General features: G+C 38.9%; 2 protein-coding genes and 1 pseudogene across 2 annotated transcripts; 1 reads left to right on the top strand and 2 right to left on the bottom strand.

The window, feature by feature from the left end:
- Positions 1–2,069: 2,069 nt before the first annotated feature.
- On the top strand, positions 2,070–9,208 carry LOC120187243 (annotated as a pseudogene).
- Positions 9,209–14,938: 5,730 nt separating this feature from the next.
- Positions 14,939–16,354, bottom strand: LOC120187250 (mitochondrial outer membrane protein porin 1-like). The gene is made up of 5 exons (XM_039191012.1): positions 16,270–16,354; positions 16,091–16,186; positions 15,950–16,011; positions 15,586–15,812; positions 14,939–15,492 (listed from the first exon to the last, which is right to left on the bottom strand). Exons 1-5 carry the CDS (start codon positions 16,310–16,312, stop codon positions 15,186–15,188), a joined length of 735 nt encoding a protein of 244 aa, XP_039046943.1. The 5' UTR covers positions 16,313–16,354; the 3' UTR covers positions 14,939–15,185.
- A 1,040-nt stretch (positions 16,355–17,394) lies between these two features.
- On the bottom strand, positions 17,395–18,117 carry LOC120187242. The gene is made up of 2 exons (XM_039191004.1): positions 17,996–18,117; positions 17,395–17,909 (listed from the first exon to the last, which is right to left on the bottom strand). Exons 1-2 carry the CDS (start codon positions 18,093–18,095, stop codon positions 17,395–17,397), a joined length of 615 nt encoding a protein of 204 aa, XP_039046935.1. The 5' UTR covers positions 18,096–18,117.
- Positions 18,118–21,062: the final 2,945 nt, after the last annotated feature.

The following is a 21,062-nucleotide window of genomic DNA, read 5'->3' as shown; positions in this document are numbered from 1 at the left end:
AATCAACATCATATCATTACAACTTCATTTAATCTAATCCACTTGTTTGTTTTATTGTTATTCATATCTCAATCTCAGATACCCCATTCTTGATAAAAAGAAAGAAAGAAAGTAAATACCATTGGTGATCTATATATTGCACAGTTTTGGACTTTGGACAGGCAATCATCTCACACCACATTCATTTCCAATTCCAACCTAATATCAACCAGAAAATCATCTCCTTACACATGTATAGACGAGTTCGAATCGAACCGGACAATTAGTCATATTGGTATATAATGGCATCTAGCAAGTCCCATAATAATAATAATCATAAATAAGAAGTTTTTTTATTAGAAAAATAATAAGTTCAAATGATATTGTTGGTGTTGTTTTTAGATAAATAAGAAATTAAAAATAATTTAAAATATTTATGGTATGGAAATAAAAAAAACATAATGTCAAAATTAACCTCTAACTTTAACTGAATATTTTATTTTGGATTTTACTCTTTTTTTAAAAATATTTTAACATTCAACATTTCATTTTGGTTCACAGCCTCTTGTTGCTTTGACTCTACCACCAATGCAAAGAACCTCATGCTTAATTTGTTATGGATTGTTTAAAGTTTTACTAGTTCTGAGAGGTAATTGAAGTTTCAAGTTATCCATCAAGTCACATAGAGCTATATTGTTTGTAGAATTGCGTGTTGAGATATACTGACGAGCTGTATATTTTTGGGTGTATGAGAATGCTAAGACTACAAAAATGTATTGCTTTTATTTGATTGTTCTTTATTCAGTTATATGGTATTCTTTTCCAATCTACAATGATCTTGTTCTCAACCTCTTTTTTTTTTCCTTACGAATTCATTATTTAAGGCTTACAACTAATAAATGGTTAAGTGATATTTGTTATCTTTAAAGGTCTCGGGTTTGAGCATGACGTTTGAAGGATTGTTTGAACATTTATTGTCAAATTATTGAGAGTTTCTCGAATTTATTGCTTGTCATTTGATTGTTCTTTATTCAGTATTCTTTTCCAATCTACAATGATCTTGTTCTCAACCTCTTTTTGCCTTTTTTTTCTTTACGAATTCATTATTTAAGGCTTAAAACTAATAAATGGTTAAGTGATGTTTGTTATCTTTAAAGGTCTCAAGTTTGAGCATGACGTCTGTATGAGTGTTTGAACATTCATTGTCAAATTATTTAGAGTTTCTTGAATTTATTGCTTGTCATTTTATTGTTCTTTATTCAATATTCTTTTCCAATCTACAATGATCTTGTTCTCAACCTCTTTTTGCCTTTTTTTCTTTGAACTAATAAATGGTTAAGTGATGTTTGTTATCTTTAAAGGTCTCGAGTTTGAGCATGACGCCTGTAGGAGTGGTTGAACATTTATTGTCAAATTATTGAGAGTTTTCGAATATATACTATTTTGTAGTCACTTATACTGATAATATAAAGCTTACCCAAAAAATTTGAGCTTAATTCTCATTACCTCTTAATTATATGTTGTCGCATGTCACCATATGATTGATCGTACTTAATTTAAAAAAAAACATAGCATCATGTTTCAATCATCATAACAAGTGTGCAAACAAGTATTGATTCCTAATCTATCATGCTTTCCATTTTTATCCTTAAATCTTCCATTACGATTCTCTATAACCAAGTGATCTTAGATAAGAACACACCTCCAATAGTGTCTCTCTCTCTCTTTCGCTTCTTCAATCTATTTGCCTTATTATACAAATTGTCAACACAGAAAATGTAGGAAGGAATGAGTAGTCTTTATCATCGAGTCTAGACCTTTCTCTCAAACTTGGACCCCATATTTTCTTTGTCTATATAAATGACTCAACCCTCTACTGCCTTTTATTCAATAAATTATTCTCAACTAGAGAGATCCCCCACTTTAGTTTAAACACGCTAAATATATACTAATAAAAGTTTCCATGGTGTGTCATCTTACGTTTTTTAACTTTATCTCGGGGATTTACCACTTGTTTCTAATCCGATTCTTGGTCCGTCGTTGCAGGAAGAAGGACGACAGGTGAACACATGGGAAGGGTATGTAATAGACCTGCCATGAGAAACCAGCACGGTGGCATGCTTGCAGCCTCCTTTGTCTTAGGTCAGTACTCGGTAATATAGCTTAATCACTCGTGTCTTGTGCATGTCTTACTTTTACGTTGATAGTAGACAACTTGGTTTTTGATAAACCAACAGTATAGATATTTTAAATTCAATAAAAAAAAACTTGTGTGATGCTTGTATAGTGGTGGAGATACTGGAGAATCTAGCTTTCCTGGCGAATGCGAGCAACCTGGTGCTGTACCTTTCTGTTATGTATGGCTCATAAAAAGTCTCGTTGTGGGGTTACGAATTATGTGGGTTAGGGGTGTGGGGGCGCAGCCCCCGCGGTACGGTATAGGGTTGATTTTGTAATTATGTACCAGGGTTTTCTATTATAAATAGAGATGTAACCTAGACCTAAAAAATCATTGAATAAAACTTCTAGCGCCGCCTAGGCACCGAGGACGTAAGCACATTGCCGAACCTCGTAAAATTCTCGTGTTCTTTCGTTTTCTTTACCCGTTTTCGTCAACAATTGGTATCAGAGCTCAGGAGCAAAATTCGAAGTCGCGAAATTCGATGGTCAGGGTAACTTCGGATTATGGCAAACGAGGGTGAAGGATCTATTGGCGCAGCAAGGGATCTTGAAGGCTTTGCGACCTACAAAGCCGGCGTCGATGGATGAGGAAGATTGGGAAGAATTGCAGCAGCGAGCGGCAGGAACCATACGATTATGCTTGGCGGACGAGGTCATGTATCACGTCATGCATCTATCGTCTCCAGACGAAATTTGGAGGAAGTTGGAAAGTCAGTTTATGTCCAAATCCTTAACGACAAAACTGTATCTGAAGCAGCGGCTGTATGGCTGAAGATGCAGGACGATCACGATTTGGCGCAACACGTGAATGTCTTCAATCAAATCGTTTCTGATCTGGCTCGGCTTGATGTGAAAATTGAGGATGAAGACAGAGCGATGATTCTGTTGTGTTCGTTGCCTTCCTCTTACGAACACATGGTGACTACTCTTACATATGGGAAAGAGACTATCAACGTTGAGGAGATTACTGCAGCCTTGTTGGCTCACAACCAGCGGAAGCAGAATGCAGGGGAAAGCTCTCAAGCCGATAGCTTATATGTCAAGGGTAATCGAGATCGTGGACGGAAGCCAGAGAAGGCAGGGTCCGGGAAGCGGAATTCCAGATCCAAATCCAGGGATAAGAAGACGATTCACTGTTACAAGTGCAAGGAGGCGGGACATATGAAGCGAGACTGTCCGAAGTTGAAAAAGCAGACTGATGAGAAGCGTGATGGCTCATCCAAGTCTGTGAACGTGGTCGAGGATGATACTTCTGATTGCAGTGAGGGTGATATGCTTTCTATTTCAACGACACAATTGACGGATGCTTGGATTCTTGATTCTGGATGTTCTTATCACATCACGCCAAATAGGGAATGGTTTTCGACATACAGGCCGGTTAATTCTGGTTCGGTTTATTTGGGTGATGATCGATGTTGCAATATTGTTGGTATTGGTGATGTCAGAATTAAGATGCACGATGACTCTGTTCGGACGTTGAGTGGTGTTCGACATATCCCAGACTTGAAGAAGAATTTGATTTCCTTGGGCACTTTGCACAAGAATGGTTTTATCCCTAAGGCTGACGAGGATAGGGAAACCATTCGGATTGTTAAAGGAGCATTGACTGTGATGAAAGGCAAGATGACTGCAGGGAATATCTACAGATTGTTAGGGAGTACCGTTGCAGGTGGAGTTCACTCTGTTGAGTCCTGTGATGATACGACAAAATTGTGGCATATGCGCCTTGCTCATCTTAGTGAACGTGGTATGGCAGAATTACACAAGAGAAACTTGTTGCATGGTGTCAAAAGCTGTAAGCTCGATTTTTGCAAGTATTGTGTTCTTGGTAAACAGACTAAAGTCCGTTTCAAGACTGCGAAGCACACAACTCAAGGGATTCTTGATTATGTGCATTCTGATGTATGGGGGCCTTCCACGACATCGTCTTTGGGTGGATCTAGGTACTATGTTACTTTTATTGATGATTTTTCACGGAAAGTTTGGGTGTATTTTTTGAAACAGAAATCTGAAGTTTTTGAGAAGTTCAAGCTGTGGAAAGCTGAGGTAGAAAACCAAACAGGACGAAAAATCAAGTGTTTGCGGTCTGATAATGGTACGGAGTACACAGATTCACAGTTCCTACAATTCTGTAAGGAGCATGGGATTCAGAGGCATTTTACAGTGCGCAAGACACCACAACAGAATGGTGTTGCGGAACGAATGAACAGGTCGTTGAATGAAAGAGCCAGATGTTTGCGGTTGAATGCGGGGCTACCCAAACACTTCTGGGCTGAGGCTGTTAACATGTCGTGTTACCTTATCAACAGATCGCCAAGGGCATCGCTGGCTGGGAAAGTTGCAGAAGAGGTATGGACTGGTCATGATGTTAGTTTTGATAACTTACGGATTTTTGGTTGTCCTGCTTATGTGCATGTACCTGCTGATGAGAGATCCAAACTTGATGCAAAATCGAAGGAGTGCATTTTTCTGGGTTACAAGAAAGGTGTCAAAGGATTCAAGTTCTGGGATCCAGTTGCGAAGAAAGTTGTGATTAGTAGAGATGTCATTTTTGATGAACAGTCTATGTTGCAGCAGAAGCAAGACACGACAGTGGTAGATTTCGAGCAGTTTCCAGTTGAGAAACCAGAAACTTCTCAACCGACTTCTGGTGGTTCCACTACGGATGATTTGCAGGATTATAGTCTCGCCAGAGACAGGGTGAGACGGACGAATATAAAGCCTCCGAACAGATTGGGTTTTGAAGACTTGGTATCTTTTGCACTTACTGTTAGCAGTGATGATCCAGTTACTTTTCATGATGCCGTTACTAGTCAGGAAAACGACAAGTGGATGGCAGCCATGGTTGAGGAGATGGAGTCTTTGAATCACAATCGAACATGGGAGTTAGTTCCCCTTCCTGAGGGTAAGAAGCCGATTGGTTGCAAATGGGTGTATAAGAAGAAACCAGCAATAACAGAAAAAGAGGGGGAGAAGTTCAAGGCTCGTTTGGTAGCGAAGGGTTTTTCACAGCAGAAAGGAGTTGATTATGATGAAATCTTTTCTCCTGTGGTCAGGCACACTTCAATCCGAGCAGTACTTGCATTGGTGGCTAATTGGGATTTGCATTTAGAGCAGATGGATGTTAAAACTGCTTTTTTGCATGGTGATTTAGAGGAGCAGATCTACATGCGGCAACCTGAAGGTTTCACTCAACCTGGAAACGAGCATTTAGTTTGCAGATTGAAGAAATCTTTGTACGGGTTAAAACAGTCTCCGAGACAGTGGTATAAACGGTTTGACTCCTATATGATCAAGATTGGCTACAACCGATGTGAGTATGATTGTTGTGTCTATGTTAAGAGCCTTGATGATGGTTCTTTTATTTTTCTATTACTGTATGTTGATGATATGTTGATTGCTGCGAAGAACATGGATGATGTTATCGGTTTGAAAACTTTATTGAGTCAGGAATTTGATATGAAAGATTTAGGTGCTGCAAAGAAAATTCTTGGAATGGAAATTTGCAGGGACAGAGACTCAAGGAAACTGCGGCTATCTCAACGGGGTTATGTTGAGAAAATGCTAGAAAGGTTTGCGATGAGCAGCGCGAAACCAGTTAGCACTCCATTGGCGAATCACTTTAAGCTCTCATCAGAACAGTGCCCTAAGACAGATAAGGAAGCTGAAAATATGGAAAAGGTTCCGTATTCTAATGCTGTTGGCTGCTTGATGTATGCGATGGTATGTACTCGTCCTGATTTAGCTCATGCTGTTAGTCAAGTTTCTAAGTACATGTCTAAACCTGGTAAGCAACATTGGGATGCAGTCAAGTGGATCTTTCGGTACTTAAAGGGTACTGTGGGACATGGAATTGTTTTTGGGAGTCAGCGGGATAATCCTTTGGTTGTAGGATATGTGGATTCAGATTATGCAGGTGACTTGGATAATAGAAGATCTACGACAGGGTATGTGTTTACTCTTGGTGGAGGGCCTATTTGCTGGAAGTCTACTGTTCAATCTGTCGTGGCACTATCTACAACTGAAGCTGAATACATGGCAGCGGCTGAAGCTGCAAAAGAAGCTTTATGGCTTACTGGTTTAGTGAAGGAGTTGGGTGTTCAACAAGGTGGAGTTCAGTTGCTTTGTGATAATCAAAGTGCTATTCACTTGGCTAAGAATCAGGTGTATCGTGCTAGAACTAAACATATTGATGTAAGGTTCCACAAGATCAGAGAGTTGGTTGCATCTGGAGAGGTTTTGTTTCAGAAGGTACATACTGATGAGAATGCCGCTGATATGTTCACCAAGCCAGTTACGACAGACAAGTTCAAGCATTGCTTGGACTTGTTGAATGTTTCGAGTTGTTAAAGAAGCAAGGTAACCCAACCCACATTGAAGTTTCCAAGGGGCAGGATATTCGCCAAGGTGGAGATTTGTTATGTATGGCTCATAAAAAGTCTCGTTGTGGGGTTACGAATTATGTGGGTTGGGGGTGTGGGGGCGCAGCCCCCGCGGTACGGTATAGGGTTGATTTTGTAATTATGTACCAGGGTTTTCTATTATAAATAGAGATGTAACCTAGACCTAAAAAATCATTGAATAAAACTTCTAGCGCCGCCTAGGCACCGAGGACGTAAGCACATTGCCGAACCTCGTAAAATTCTCGTGTTCTTTCGTTTTCTTTACCCGTTTTCGTCAACACTTTCCAAATTCATGCACTATTGTCCATTGAGCTCTGCAAACATTGTTAACAATTTCATGGAAACAACATTCCTCCTTGCTCTCCTTGGTGGCTTTTTGTCAGATGCTTTCTTCACCACCTATCGACTCTATTTGATCAGTGCTGCAATTGAATTCGTGGTAAGAATCTAACGGTAAAGATTGAAACATGAGAATAAAAAAAGCTGTTACCAACCGTGTTGCTTCGACTCATATTTAACCTCCAAATACACGTAAAAGCGTAAAAAACTCGCAATAGAGTCGAAGTAACATAGTCTACAGGTGCTTTTTTTCGTATGGTGTAGAACACAGTTGAGGAAATCGGCATGTGGTTATTATTTCAAGTAGGATGAAGCATCTATCTACAAGCATGTGTGAACAATACTGCAGTGTCTCTAGGCCCACCTGATGATGTCCCTACCTGCAATTAACCCATTATCTATTGGCTCACCAAGACATAGCAAGCCTTACCAATAATGTGGCGGGGAAGGGGGGAAAATATTGAAAGTGTTAATTTGGCCTGTACTAGCATTGTGCAGGCTTGATCCCACAAATGAATCTTCCTTTCCCTTTGAGAAATCTGATTGGTGGAAGAGAAAAATTCCCAATCTAACGAGTCCACTTCAATTGAATGCTGGTGGTAGGGACTTTTTGTGTTTTCCTTTTTCTCTGATATTGTTTACTTGACTTCAACAGGGCCTGTTGATACTACAATGCAAGCTCGCATACCGTCATTGAAACCACCGGTTTGTGCTTTAGCAAGCACTCAAATTCCATGCGAGAAAGACGATGGACATAAAGAAACCATATTGTTCATCGGCCTTTATCTGGCGGCACTAGGCGTTGGTGGAATAAAAGGTTCACTCCCCCCTCATGGAGCTGAGCAATTCGATGATACCACCCCGCAAGGGAGGAAGCAGAGGTCGTCGTTCTTCAATTACTTCGTTTTCTGCCTTTCTTATGGAGGATTGATTGCGGTTACATTCGTGGTATGGATTGACGACAACAAAGGATGGAAATGTGGCTTTGGTGTTGCTACTGTGGCGATACTGACTTGGATCCCGGTTTTCCTTCTTGGCTCTCCTATATACAGAACAAAGATTCCTGCAGGAAGCCCCATTACCACAATGTTTAAGGTAGAACTTGAACGAATTATTAAGTCTACGAAAGCACTGCAAGTTGCAAAGCTTGAACTTGACGGATTGATATGTCCTACAGGTTTTATTTGCCTCTGTTTACAACAATTGCAACTCTAAGAATCCAAGTAATGCAGTCATTGGCATGGAGACAACTACAAGTCCATTGCCTGATAGTACCGAAACCAGTAAAGAAGAGAACGATAACCAGGTGAAGGTCCCGAGTCAGACTCTTACAGAAGACCTCAAGTTCCTAAATAAAGCAATCGCAACAAGACCGGTTAGCCTGATGTTACAGTGTACAGTAAAGGAAGTAGAAGATGTGAAGGTAGTGCTAAGGATAATCCCAGTTTTTATGTGCACTATAATGCTCAACTCAGCTCTCTACGTTTTCTTCCCAACAAGCAGCCACCATGAACACCAAGATCGGTTCCTTAAAAGTTCCACCAGCTTCTCTGCCCGTCTTCCCCGTCATTTTCGTGATGATCATTGCACCAACGTATAACCATGTCATCGTTCCATTTGCCAGGAAAGTGACCAAGACTGAAATGGGAATCACTCATCTCCAGAGAATAGGAACAGGACTGATTCTATCTATTGTTGCAATGGCAATAGCAGCTCTAGTGGAAATAAAGAGAAAAAAAGTAGCAGTCGAGTCGGGACTACTCGAATCTGCAGAGCCTCTACCGATCACGTTCCTCTGGATAGCCATCCAATACCTGTTCCTCGGATCAGCTGATCTCTTCACCTTAGCTGGAATGATGGAATTCTTCTTCACCGAGGCCCCGACAAGCTTGAGATCACTGGCCACTTCCCTTTCTTGGGCTTCACTTTCCATGGGATACTATTTCAGTTCAGTCATTATATCAATAGTCAACAATGTTACCGGCATCTTTCGAGACACACCGTGGCTTGCAGGTAGCAACTTGAATCACTACCACCTAGAGAGGTTCTACTGGTTGATGTGCGTACTCAGTGGCCTAAATTTCTTCCATTACCTCTTCTGGGCAAACTGTTACAAGTACAGAACATGAAGCTCGGTTGATGGATCGAAGATTCAAACTTTGAAAATGTCTAGAGGCCTACTAGTTGTAGTCAACAGAATTCATCAGATGTACAATCCATATCATGTGAGTGATTAATGCCATTAGACGGACATGGAAGTCACGCCAAATCAATGAGATAATAAACTAGTAAATAATTTGCCATCACATATATCTTGCTTTGTAGTGAAATCTACCAATAACCACAGAACAACACACACAACCAGATTCTAAACACTGATCAATTCTAAACACTGATCAAGATCAAGAATCAAAGCAATAATCAAGAACACCAAATATTTACATGGTTCGATCAATGTGACCTACATCCATTGGAGAGAATCAAAATTCACTAAGGCAATCAAAACAAAGGTTTACACGATTACAAACCAGAGATAAGAATTCTGAATCTCTCAATACAATTTGTTTTTCTTCTCTTGAACCCTCTCAACTCACTTACATCTTTATTTATAACTAAAGACCCTTCCAAGTTGATCGGTTCAACAACCAACTGTCAAAGTCAATGACAGTTATAACCGAGTTAGTTTTTGGCTCCTAACTATCGCAACCACCTTCTGATTTATGGCATTGCCTTAGTCCAATAAATTGTGAGTCATTACAACAATTCTCCACCTTGACTCTCAATTACAAACCTCAAAAAATGATTCCCTCCTCTCAGCCCCAAAGGGCTTTCACTTCTCAGTTGAGTTCACTAAGTCTAGACAGTGTCTGAACTTAGCTAATGGGAGTGCCTTTGCGAGCATGTCAGCTGGATGTTCTTCAGTGGGTATCTTCTTCACTATTATTGAACCCTTAGCAACAACATCCCTCACAAAATGGAGTTTCACGTCTATATGCTTAGACCTCTCATGAAAGACCTGATTCCTGGTCAAGTGAATTGTACTTTGGTTATCACAAAACACTGTTACAACCTTCTGTTGTATGCCAAGCTCTTCAATCATTCCCTTTAGCCACATAGCCTCCTTAATTGCTTCTGTCATATCAATGTATTTTGCCTCTGTTGTTGAAAGAGCCACAAAATATTGGAGATTGGACTTCCAGCTGACTGCAGTACCAAAGACTGTGAAAATGAATCCGGTCAGTGATTTCCTAGTGTCAATGCTCCCTGCATAATCGGAGTCCACATAGCCAACCACCTTCTCCCTTTCATTTTCTTACTTCTGAAACAAAAACCCCAACTCAGTAGTACCCCTTAAATATCTCAGGGTCCACTTCAAAGCTTCCCAGTGAGCTTTTCCAAGATTTGTCATGAACATGCATATGATACTGACAGCATAAGCTAAGTCTGGTCTGCTGCAAACCATTCCATACATAATGCTGCCAACCCCACTAGTATAAGGAACACTATTCATGTATCTTTTCTCATCTTCACTCTCAGGTGTTTGAGAGTTTGACAATCTAAAGTGTTGACCAATTGGTGTTATAACCTACTTGGCCTCATGCATATTGAACCTTATTAATACTTTCTGTATATATGACTTCTGAGACAATAAAAAGCTGTTCTTTTTTTTATCTCTTGTGATCTTCATCCCTAATATCTTCGTGACATGCCCCAAATCATTCATATCAAATTCTGAGTTGAGCATTCCTTTAATCTTCTGAACTTCCTCCTTGCTCATGCTTGCTACTAGCATATCATCCACATATAGGAGAAGATAAGTGTTTATTTCATCATCTTGTTTCTTCATATATACACATCTATCGTAATTGCTTTTAGCAAAACCAATCCTTAACATACACTCATCAAATCTTTTATACCATTGTCTTGGGCTTTGTTTAAGTCCATACAATGATTTCCTTAGAAAACAGACTTTGTCTTTGGTTTCAAGAGTGCAATACCCATCTGGCTGGTCCATATAGATGGTTTCTTCCAACTCTCCATGTAAGAAGGCAGTTTTGACATCTAACTGTTCCAGTTCCAAGTCATATTGAGCCACTAGTGCTAAAATCAGCATCTAATTGAAATCGATCCCTTCAACCTGTGTAAATCCCTTTGCAACAAGTCTAGCTTTATACATAGCCTTTTCAACACTTGTTATGCCCTCTTTCTTCTTGAATATCCACTTACAACCTACTACTCGTTGGTTCTTTGGTTTATCCACAAGCTCCCAAGTTTTGTTTTTCATCAGAGATGTTATTTCCTCATCCATTGCATCAGCCCACTTGTGCCTCTCCTTACTCTTCAGAGCTTCCTTGTAGTTGTTTGGTTCAGCCTCTTCCATTTCTTCAGCAACACTCAATGCATAGGAGATCAAGTCTACATGGCCATATCTCTCTGGTGGTCTGATGGTTCTTCTTTGTCTATCTCTCACCAAATTGTAGTAATCCAATCTGGTTTATGGTTCAGTTTCTTGATGGTTTTCTACCTCTCCATCTTGATCATTCACTCCAATCCCTTGATCAGCTAATGTTTGTTATTGTTGCAGTTCCACCTCAATTGGAGTACCCTCCTTTGTAACACTGTTCTTAGTAACATAATTTTGTAGATTTGCCATTTTAGACTCATCAAACACCACGTCTCTACTAATGATACATTTCTGTTGGCCAGACTCCATACACCACAGTTTACAACCCTTGGTTCTGAGTGGATAGCCAATAAAAATACACCTCAAAGCTCTTGCCTCCAGTTTATCTTGTCTGATGTGAGCATATGCCAAACATCCAAAAACTTTGAGATTGTTGTAGTTGGTTGGTTTCCCATACCACATTTCCAAAGGAGTCTTCATTCCAATAGCTGTTGAAGGGCACCTGTTAATAAAATAACAGGCTGTTGACACAACTTCACCCCAAAAACTTTTGGGTAGACCAGCATTCAACAGCATGCACCTCATTCTCTCTAGGAGAGTTCTATTCATCCTCTCAGCTAATCCATTCTGCTAAGGGGTATTTCGAACTGTCTTGTGCCTTGTAATACCATTTTTCCTGCACAACTCATTAAACTGCTCTGAAAAATATTCCAGGCCATTGTCAGTTCTCAAATGCTTCAATTTTGTTTCCATTTTATTTTCAGTGAGAGTTAACTAGTCCTTGAACCGTTCAAAGGCTTCATCTTTTGTTTTTAGAATGAAAACCCACACTCTTCTACTGTAATCATCTATGATAGACAAAAAATACCTCCCACCTCCATGTGTTTGTGTTCTAGCAGGACCCCATAGATCACTGTATACATAATCTAATGTTTTCTTTGTTGTGTGAATTCCAGTAGAGAATTTTACTCTAGTTGCCTTCCCCAACACACATTGTTCACAAAACCCCAATTTACTAATTTGGTCATCACCCAACAGGTTGTGTTTAGACAATTCTTGTAGGCCCCTTTCACTTACATACCCCAACCTCATGTGCCAGAATCTAGTTTTGTCAATTTCAGATTGAACTACATTAGAGGAGTTACCATTCACAGTTCTCACGATTAGTGAATATACACCATTTTTCTAACTCCTTTCATTGCAATTAAATAGCCTTTAGTAACTCTAATACAACCATTTTCATCATTAAAAGAATATCCACTTGATTCCAGCATTCCTAAAGAAATCAAATTCCTTTTGAGTTCTGGTATGTACCTAACATGTTGCAGTATTCGTTCAGCTCCATCAAACATCCTTATCCTGATTGTCCCACTACCAACCACCCTGCATGGTTTATTATCTCCAAGCAACCACTGACCAGTTGGAGTGTCTCAAACCAATCTTTATGAGGACACATATGGTAGGAGCAACCTGAGTCAAGAATCCATTCTTTGCTTGATTCTGACTCAATAATTACCAAAGCTTCAGCCAAATCATAGCCATCAGAGACTACACTTACTTCTCCAGAATCTTTTGGCTTTTCTTGATACTTTCTTTCTGTCATGACAATTCTTCTTGAAGTGGCCTTCCTTGTGTCAATGATAACACTTGAACGGTCCCTTTGATGATTGATTTCCACTTTTCTTTTATTGTCTTGATTTTGATTTGTTCTTATTATTCCTCGAATCTCTTCTGTCTGATATTCCTCTAACAGTAAGACTATCTCCATTGTTCTCCTCCTTCATATCATTTTTCTTTTGAAGTTCTTTAGCTTTAATAAGCGATTGAACCTCTTCCATCGAAATTGTTTTCACCCTTCCATAGAGCATTGCATATTTGAAACGCTCATAACTCTTGGGAATAGAGTTTAGCAACAACAAAGTCTTATCCTCGTCCTTCATCTTGACATCAATGTTTTCAAGATCGTCTATGATCTTATTAAACTCATCAGTCTGCTCTGAGATTGATTTCTCTTCATGCATCTTGAATGAGTACAGGCCTTGCTTCAAGAAGAGTCTGTTGGCCAGGGATTTCGTCATATAGAGTAATTCAAGTTTAGCCCAGAGTGCATGAGCAGTTGTCTCCCTTGACACTTCCCTCAATTACCTAGGCTCAGAATTATCGCGCTGAGAGCTTTATCCAAGATATTGTTCCTTTCTTTCTCGGGCATCTCAGCAGGCAAAGCCGTTGGTCCTTGCAGTGCTTCCACAATGCCCTGTTGTACTAATAAGGCTCTCATCTTTACTCGCCATAGGCCAAAGTCATTCTTTCCGATTAATTTTTCGATGTCGAACTTGGCATATCCCATAATCGTGGTCTGAGTTCCCACAGATGATGCCAATTGTAGTGAAATCTACCAATAACCATAGAACAACACACACAACCAGATTTTAAACATCGATCAAGATCAAGAATCAAAGCAGTAATCAAGAACACCAAATATTTACGTGGTTCAGTCAATGTGACCTACATCCACTGGAGAGAATCAAAATTCACTAAGGCAATCAAAACAAAGGTTTACATGATTACAAACCAGAGATAAGAATTCTCTCTGAATCTCTCAATACAATATGTTTTTCTTCTCTTGAACCTGTCAACTCACTTACATCTTTATTTATAACTAAAGACCCTTTCAAGTTGATCGGTTTAGCAACTAACTGTCAAAGTCAATGACAATTATAACCGAGTTAGTTTTTGGCTCCAAACTGTCGCAACCGCCTTCTGATTTATGGCATTGCCTTAGTCCAATAAATTGTGAGTCATTACAACATGCTTAATGCACAAGAGCAACATCATCCAATAAAAAAGCATTCGCCTACTATACTTGTTTCTAATAAGATACAATCATAGATACGTGATACAATCTTTTAAAAATGTCTAAAATATTAGTATCTGAAAATGAGAAAATATTAGTAATAAATTTGGTTGTGGTCCTGGAATTTCAATGTACTCCCCTGGTAAATGACTTCGTTTTCCCTTGCTTTCTAGGGAACTAAATAGTTCATCATTAATTGAAACATTAACACTTGCATGTGTCTGACACACAAAAACAACACATTGGCAACTTGCAAGTGAATAAAGAAGAGAAAAAGAACTACCCAAACCCAAAGAGTTGAAAAATGAAGTACCCATTTTACTTGGCGACGTAGACATACCGAGTGTAAGCCAGGAACGTGGAAAATTGAACACAATAAGTAACAGCACGAGTCCCGATCAACACACCGTTTTGGCTTTCAGAAAGTTCGCGTCGTATCATTAACATAAGACTCAATGTATAATTATTGTAACATGATTGAACACGTCGGGGATGTAGCTCAGATGGTAGAGCACTCGCTTAGCATGCGAGAGATACGGGGATTAATACCTCGCATCTCCACAAGAGAACCTTTTTCATTCCATCATTTTTTATGTTTTCGCCTGTTTACTTCTTGGAGCCTTTTTCTCTTGCAGTTATGGTTGCCATCAATGAGCATAAAAGAAGATATATGCTAAGGAATATCTCAAATATGATTAAAAAAAATTGATATAACACGAATACAATATAAACACAATGCACCAACCAATTGCCTGGTTTCAGTCATTCAGTTGATGACTTCCTCTCACTGCAAATCTTGTCTCTTCTCCATATGAACACTTCTTTTTAACTGCAAAACATTAGCAGCTGCATGCTCAATATGGCTTTACTTCTGATGAAATCCCTCATCGAAAAAACATCCACCAACTTTGATTTTTCTTTCACATTATTTATCAATAATACAAAGGAATCTGTATGCATATTCCCACCATTTCTTAGTAAATACTATGTTTTTTGGCAACAGAATCAACTTAGATTGTATATTCTAGTGCTTGACAGCCATTGAAACTCCAATTCTTGGAATACTATTATGGTCCCTTAAATCCAGCTCCCCGGAAACCGAGACATACAGCTTTTGCCAAATTTCCTGCCGAAGAACGCCACTGACTTTGCCATCAGTATTCATACGGGCCTTCACCAATGTAAATGGTAACAGTGCGTGCTGCGCTCCGAGTGTAAGCGTGGTCGCCTCCTCCGACATCCTATGCTTCAACTCGGCTGCGACTCCGGTCCTCGTCGGGGGGTTCAGGGGATGGTAAATCGATGCTTTTAAGCTGTCAAAATCATCACTCCTGCATTGTCCACAGATGCTACGGTTTTAAATACACATATATTGTAACAGAAACAATTCTGTTCTTTTCTCTAGATTTATACTAAATACTCACAGGGTCAAGGAAGCAACAAGTAAGGCACAATCCAAGCTAAAACCAGCACTGAATTGGTCGAGTTTCCTTTTCGTTAGATCAATGCCCACGTCGGCTCCGAGTGAGAAAAAAGAACTTCCTATTACACCGGAGATGTTTGCAATCGGATCGAATCCGTTTCGTTTGTTTGCCTTCATCCCTAATCCAGCACTAAATCCCACACACTCACGCAAGTATTGCAGTTCTGCCTGTTAGGTGCAATCACCATTGCTGTGAGAATTAAGCACCCTGCATACTTATTATAGGACTTTATCTGATATTTATTGTGCATTAAATTGTTAAAGATTAAGGAGACAAGTAAAGTCTGAACATATTAAGTACCTACCTTGCTCGAATCCGGAATGATAACGCTAAAAACCGTGTTCAATCCCGGTAAAACCTCTTCAACTGTGAATGGCCAAACGGAGATCAGATTACCAGAACGCATACTTGACAGATCGAAGAGATTAAGAGTGAGAAAAATTACGTTGACATGAGAAATTAAAACTCCAATCATAACTTTGGTATCGACCATGTAGTGGCTGATGTTGTTGAGCTCGACCATAATCCTTGTAAAGAACATCTAGCAGAAGATTCAAAATGGTAAACATGAATGAAGAAGATGAAAATTTCTAAATCTGCATTAAACAAATGTTATAATCATACCTCTAGCTTTTCTGCCTATGGCAAAGTATAAACCAGGATTCATGATAAAATCTGGTGTTTCAAGCTTTTAAACACCGGATTTGAACTTGTATATTAAGATGGTTTAATATTAAAATACACATATTTTAATGTTCCAAGGAAATTATATTGAGAATAATGAGAAGAATGTGCCAAAAGGGAAGCTTCTAAAGTAATGACAAACAAAAAGATAACCCTGTATATGACGAAATTTCCAGGTACCGATAATACGAGTCCATGGAAAATGGCAGGTTAAATCATCTCTCTCTCTATCTGGGATTTGCCTTTACTTTTGTTCTAAATTCACTGGCAGCTTATTTTGGACATACTATTTGATTTACTTTTCAATGCCAAAACCCAGGTAGGAAAACAGGTTCTTCTACTTTTCAAGTTGATTACACTCGTTAGACATTTAGCAATTTCTCATGTTTTCAAGATACAGTAACATATTTTTTTAATTATATTACTTGGATTTGAGGTGGATACTGTTACTAAATACTGTTGTAAAAAATATTGTTATAATGATGAAAAATAAAATAATTTTTTAGGAGGCGGTAGAAATCATTGTCCTATAAGTAATTTCGTTCAGATTGGTATAATCGGTTATATAGACATTCTCTACAAGATTCAGATAATCTTTTAAATCTCTTACTTCCAGAAAAGAAGGGAACCATAAATTATATTTTCTAATTAAAGAGAGAGACTATCAGAATAGTATACTGGTAAAATTATCAAATGACAATTACTCATTTTAATCATTTGGTAATCCTCTCCTTACGGATAGTCAACTATTTGCATTTCTAATACATAAGTGTATAATTTATTGAGTATCTTCAATGGTAGAAATAAATGTTGATATTTCTAGAGGATCTATGTTTGAGCAGTTGCATGTGCAGTATATACGCGCACGTTATCAAAAGTTTAAAGAATCTTTCAACATATATTTTTTAATAATCACCTTATACTATTAAAAAAATGAGGTGAATAATCTCAAAATGTAAGTTATTTTCAAATTATCGATTTTAATATATACATGAGGAGTTTATATATAAATATATATGAAGTTATTGCAAGTTGCATTAACAACAACATTCTAGGATGATAAATCTATGAACAGATATGCAAACCAGATTGCATGTTTGATCCAAACCACCGAGACACAAGAACCCCCAAAGAAAATGCCAAAACAAACGTTACGGCCATATTGTTGTTAAGCAATTTGATAGCCCTCTCCAATGTTCCCTCCTCGTTTCTCATCCCATCATGTGCATCGATAACATGATTATCACTTATCTTGCTTTGTTCTTCATTCACAGGAGGATGGCAATCTCCTTCATATTCTCTTTGATTTTCTCCTATATTGATTACTTCTTCTGCTGAATGCTTTTCTGCAGTGGTACTGGAGTCGTGGTCTTTTTCATCTCTTACTATTCTCTTGGGAAAAGTGAGGCACAGCGTTTCGTCCTCGAAAGATTGATCCATCTTATTCATGTCTAGATTGTCTGGTAATTTCAAAGCTTGCCCGAAATATATGGATTTCTCATCATTTGCTGTTCTTTCTCCACTGATTGTCACATAGCCTGGGTAAGCAACCCCAACCATCACGTCCTCCTTTTCGAAACCTATATCAAGAAACATACGACGTCGGAAGGAAGAAGGAAGAAGAAGAAGAAAAGGAAACATAGAGATAAAAGATGTTGGATTGTACCAGGAAGATGAACTAATAGATAATGTCCCACGGAGTCTTCAATCCAATTGAAATGGGGAACCAACTCTTGAGTTGTTCTTGTTCCATGAACATCACCCATTATTGAAATTATGAACAAAAGTTCCAAATGAAGCATGATTAATATATATAACAAACATTACAAGGTATAAGAAATTATTGGCCTGGGACTGAAAATATGCTACTGTACGTGTGTACATGTCATCCAACTTTTCTTGTGAACGTCAAAGTATTAAATCTTTATTCCAAACTTGGTCCATTGTTGTCTTGGTTTCCTATAGAGTTTATTCTTTTACTGTGCTTCAAGATTTTTTAATGGGGTACTTGGTTATTTGCCGAGGGGACAAGAAAAAGTTTCTAAGGAAAGAACTCAAATGGTCCCTTGGTTAGTGGATAATATTTTATTAAGTCTCTCTACTATTAAAAGTTACAAAATAATCCTTCTACTATAGAGTGTTGTTTGTTGAGTCTATCAACTATTAAAAGTTACAAAATGATCGATCAACTATTTATCATGTTTCAAACTCATTCTTTTCCGTTAAAAAAATTGATGGTATTTTGAGTTGAAGATTAATTTGTTGACTATGATATGATAAAATAGCGTACCCAATTCATCTTCTTCAAAAGCTCGTAACAGACTCAAAGACTTGACTACTCTACTCATTCCCTCCCTCGTAAATTCTCTAAGTAAAGACAAATTCATCTCCTATGTAATCTTTGGTACAACCTCATCTAGAATTCGTTGATTTACCGATGACGAACCTAAAGTAAATAACTCCTTAAAATAACCGCGCGTTACTTCCTCCATGCCCAAGTCCTCTTCGATAATAATTCCTTCTTTCGTCTATAATCGCTGAATTTGATTCCTTCTCCTTCTCTGGGAGGCATAACGGTTAAAAAAATAGTATTTCGGTTACCATTCTTTAAACAATTTACTTTTGCTCTTTTGCTTCCAATATGGTTCCTCCTTGTCTGCTTCAAGATTAAGTTGAAGTTTGGTATCCTAAATCTCCCCCAAAATATCATCAGTAGGATCCATATCAACAAGAGTATCCAGCTTCTGCAGATCTCTCTCCATCAGTTTCTTCAGTGTACAAATCCTCTTAAACCACATGTGCAAGCCATGGCAGACTTGATCCAGTCTCTCTGGCACTGTTCCAGTCGCTTCGTCCCAAAGTCTTCGAACCTCTCATTCACAAGAATTTTCTAAAAGCCACGCAACCTCAAATTTGAAGTGCCACCTTCTGTTAACTCCCTGTCCATTATCCATCTCAAGCAGCAATGGAAAATGATCTGAGAAGGAATGTTACAAATGAGAGACACAATAATGAGGGAACTCACTATTCCAAACAGAATTTACAACACCTCTGTCTAACCTTTCTCGGATAATGGTGTCAGCCTTTCACCCTCGCTCCCAGGTATACCAAGGGCCTTTGAACCCTGCATCTGTCAAACCATAGTCAGCCAAAGCAGAATAAAAATCATCCATTTGTCGTTCATTACGCAAAAGACCGCCCTCATGAGAATAAAGAATTTCGTTAAAATCTCTTCAACCAGCCACAGGAGATTCGGGGTATCATTTAATTGACAAAGCAAACTCCACGATTCTCTTCTTCTGGATTCTTCCAGCACTCCATAAAAGCCTGTACAACGTCAAGGACTGTCTTTCGAAAGATCATTCACTATTACATCAATATGGAAACACGAAAAAGAACATAATGTCACCATACAAGAATCACGCCAAGCCAAACACAATCCTCCACTAGAACCAGATTATCTACCACTATACTATACGGGTAACCATACATCGATTGAACTTTCTCCATTCTAGTTCTTTGTAGTTTTGTTTTGATTAAAAAAAACGACAGCGGTGTTAATCTCTCTCAGCAAATGCCCGAGACGGCGAACTGCCCGAGGTTGCCACAAACTCCGAACATTACAACTTAAAAGTTTCATTGTGACCGTCAAGCCTGATGCTTCAGTCCTGCCAATAAAACTAGAGTCGAGTTACTCGAAGCATTGTCCTTAAGTTGACTTGGAACTACCGAACCTCCCCCTGCCTTTTGGCTTCATCCTGTTTAACAATACAGACATCTTCTTCAGTTATTGTCATAGTCACATCGAACGAATTCATTAAACTCTCGGTGCGCTCACTGGCCCTCCCCATCAAAGCACCCTTAAAACGATTCCCCCAGCCCAACTGTCACCCCCCCTTTTTCTCGAATACCTTCCACCCCACCATCTTCTCTCAACCAGGGACTAGGACCGTAGGTTCTACCTCTCGGTGAGGCCCTCAAAATAGCATCCCACTGTATTGTAAAATCCATTTTTGGTTTTAGCGTGCGCATAAGATAGAATCCTTCTCCATGACCAAGGTTTTCACTAAGGAAGCAAAACATCTTTAACTTCTCATATTGAAAAGTAGCATATGAAAAACCTCCCCCAGCAATGCCAACTTTTTCTTCCGCTTGAGTGGTTTTCGTACATCTAACGTAACCCGTATGCGTACATCTAACGTAACCCATATGCGTAGACTGTCCTTGTATCCCAAAGAAATCGTAACAGCATCGAACTCTACATAGCTTCCAAGGAAATTCCCCAATTGCTTTGCTACCTGGTCTAAAACAAAACCAATCGGAAAATCATTCCCTAAAATCCACGAAATTAAGGGCAACAGACTGCAGATCCTCCTGTTAGGCAATTCGGTGAAGGATCAAAAGATGGGAGTTAAAATAGCAAGGTCCTCCAATTTGTATTCGTTCTACATCCACCTCATGATAATATATAAAAAGATAATGATCCCTTCTAATTCAATTATCGAAATACCTTCAATTGGGTGCGACAAATTTGTCAAGATAGTTTTCATCGCTTCAAAATTATTACTCCCAGAAGTAAGAAACGTCCCCACAAAGCAGTTTTCATAAGAGACCAAAGCGGGTTTTGCTCGCCCGGGGGCCCCACCCCAAAATGAATCCCCGTCCCGACGGATTTTTTATCGGGGTGCCTCGTCGAAGATTTTTTTTGTCCCGTCCTTGAACCGAATCAGAAC

Source organism: Hibiscus syriacus, unplaced genomic scaffold, assembly GCF_006381635.1.
Source record: "Hibiscus syriacus cultivar Baekdansim isolate YM2019G1 unplaced genomic scaffold, ASM638163v2 tig00113724_pilon, whole genome shotgun sequence".
NCBI lineage: Eukaryota > Viridiplantae > Streptophyta > Magnoliopsida > Malvales > Malvaceae > Hibiscus > Hibiscus syriacus.
This window is presented reverse-complemented; position numbering and strand designations above follow the sequence as displayed.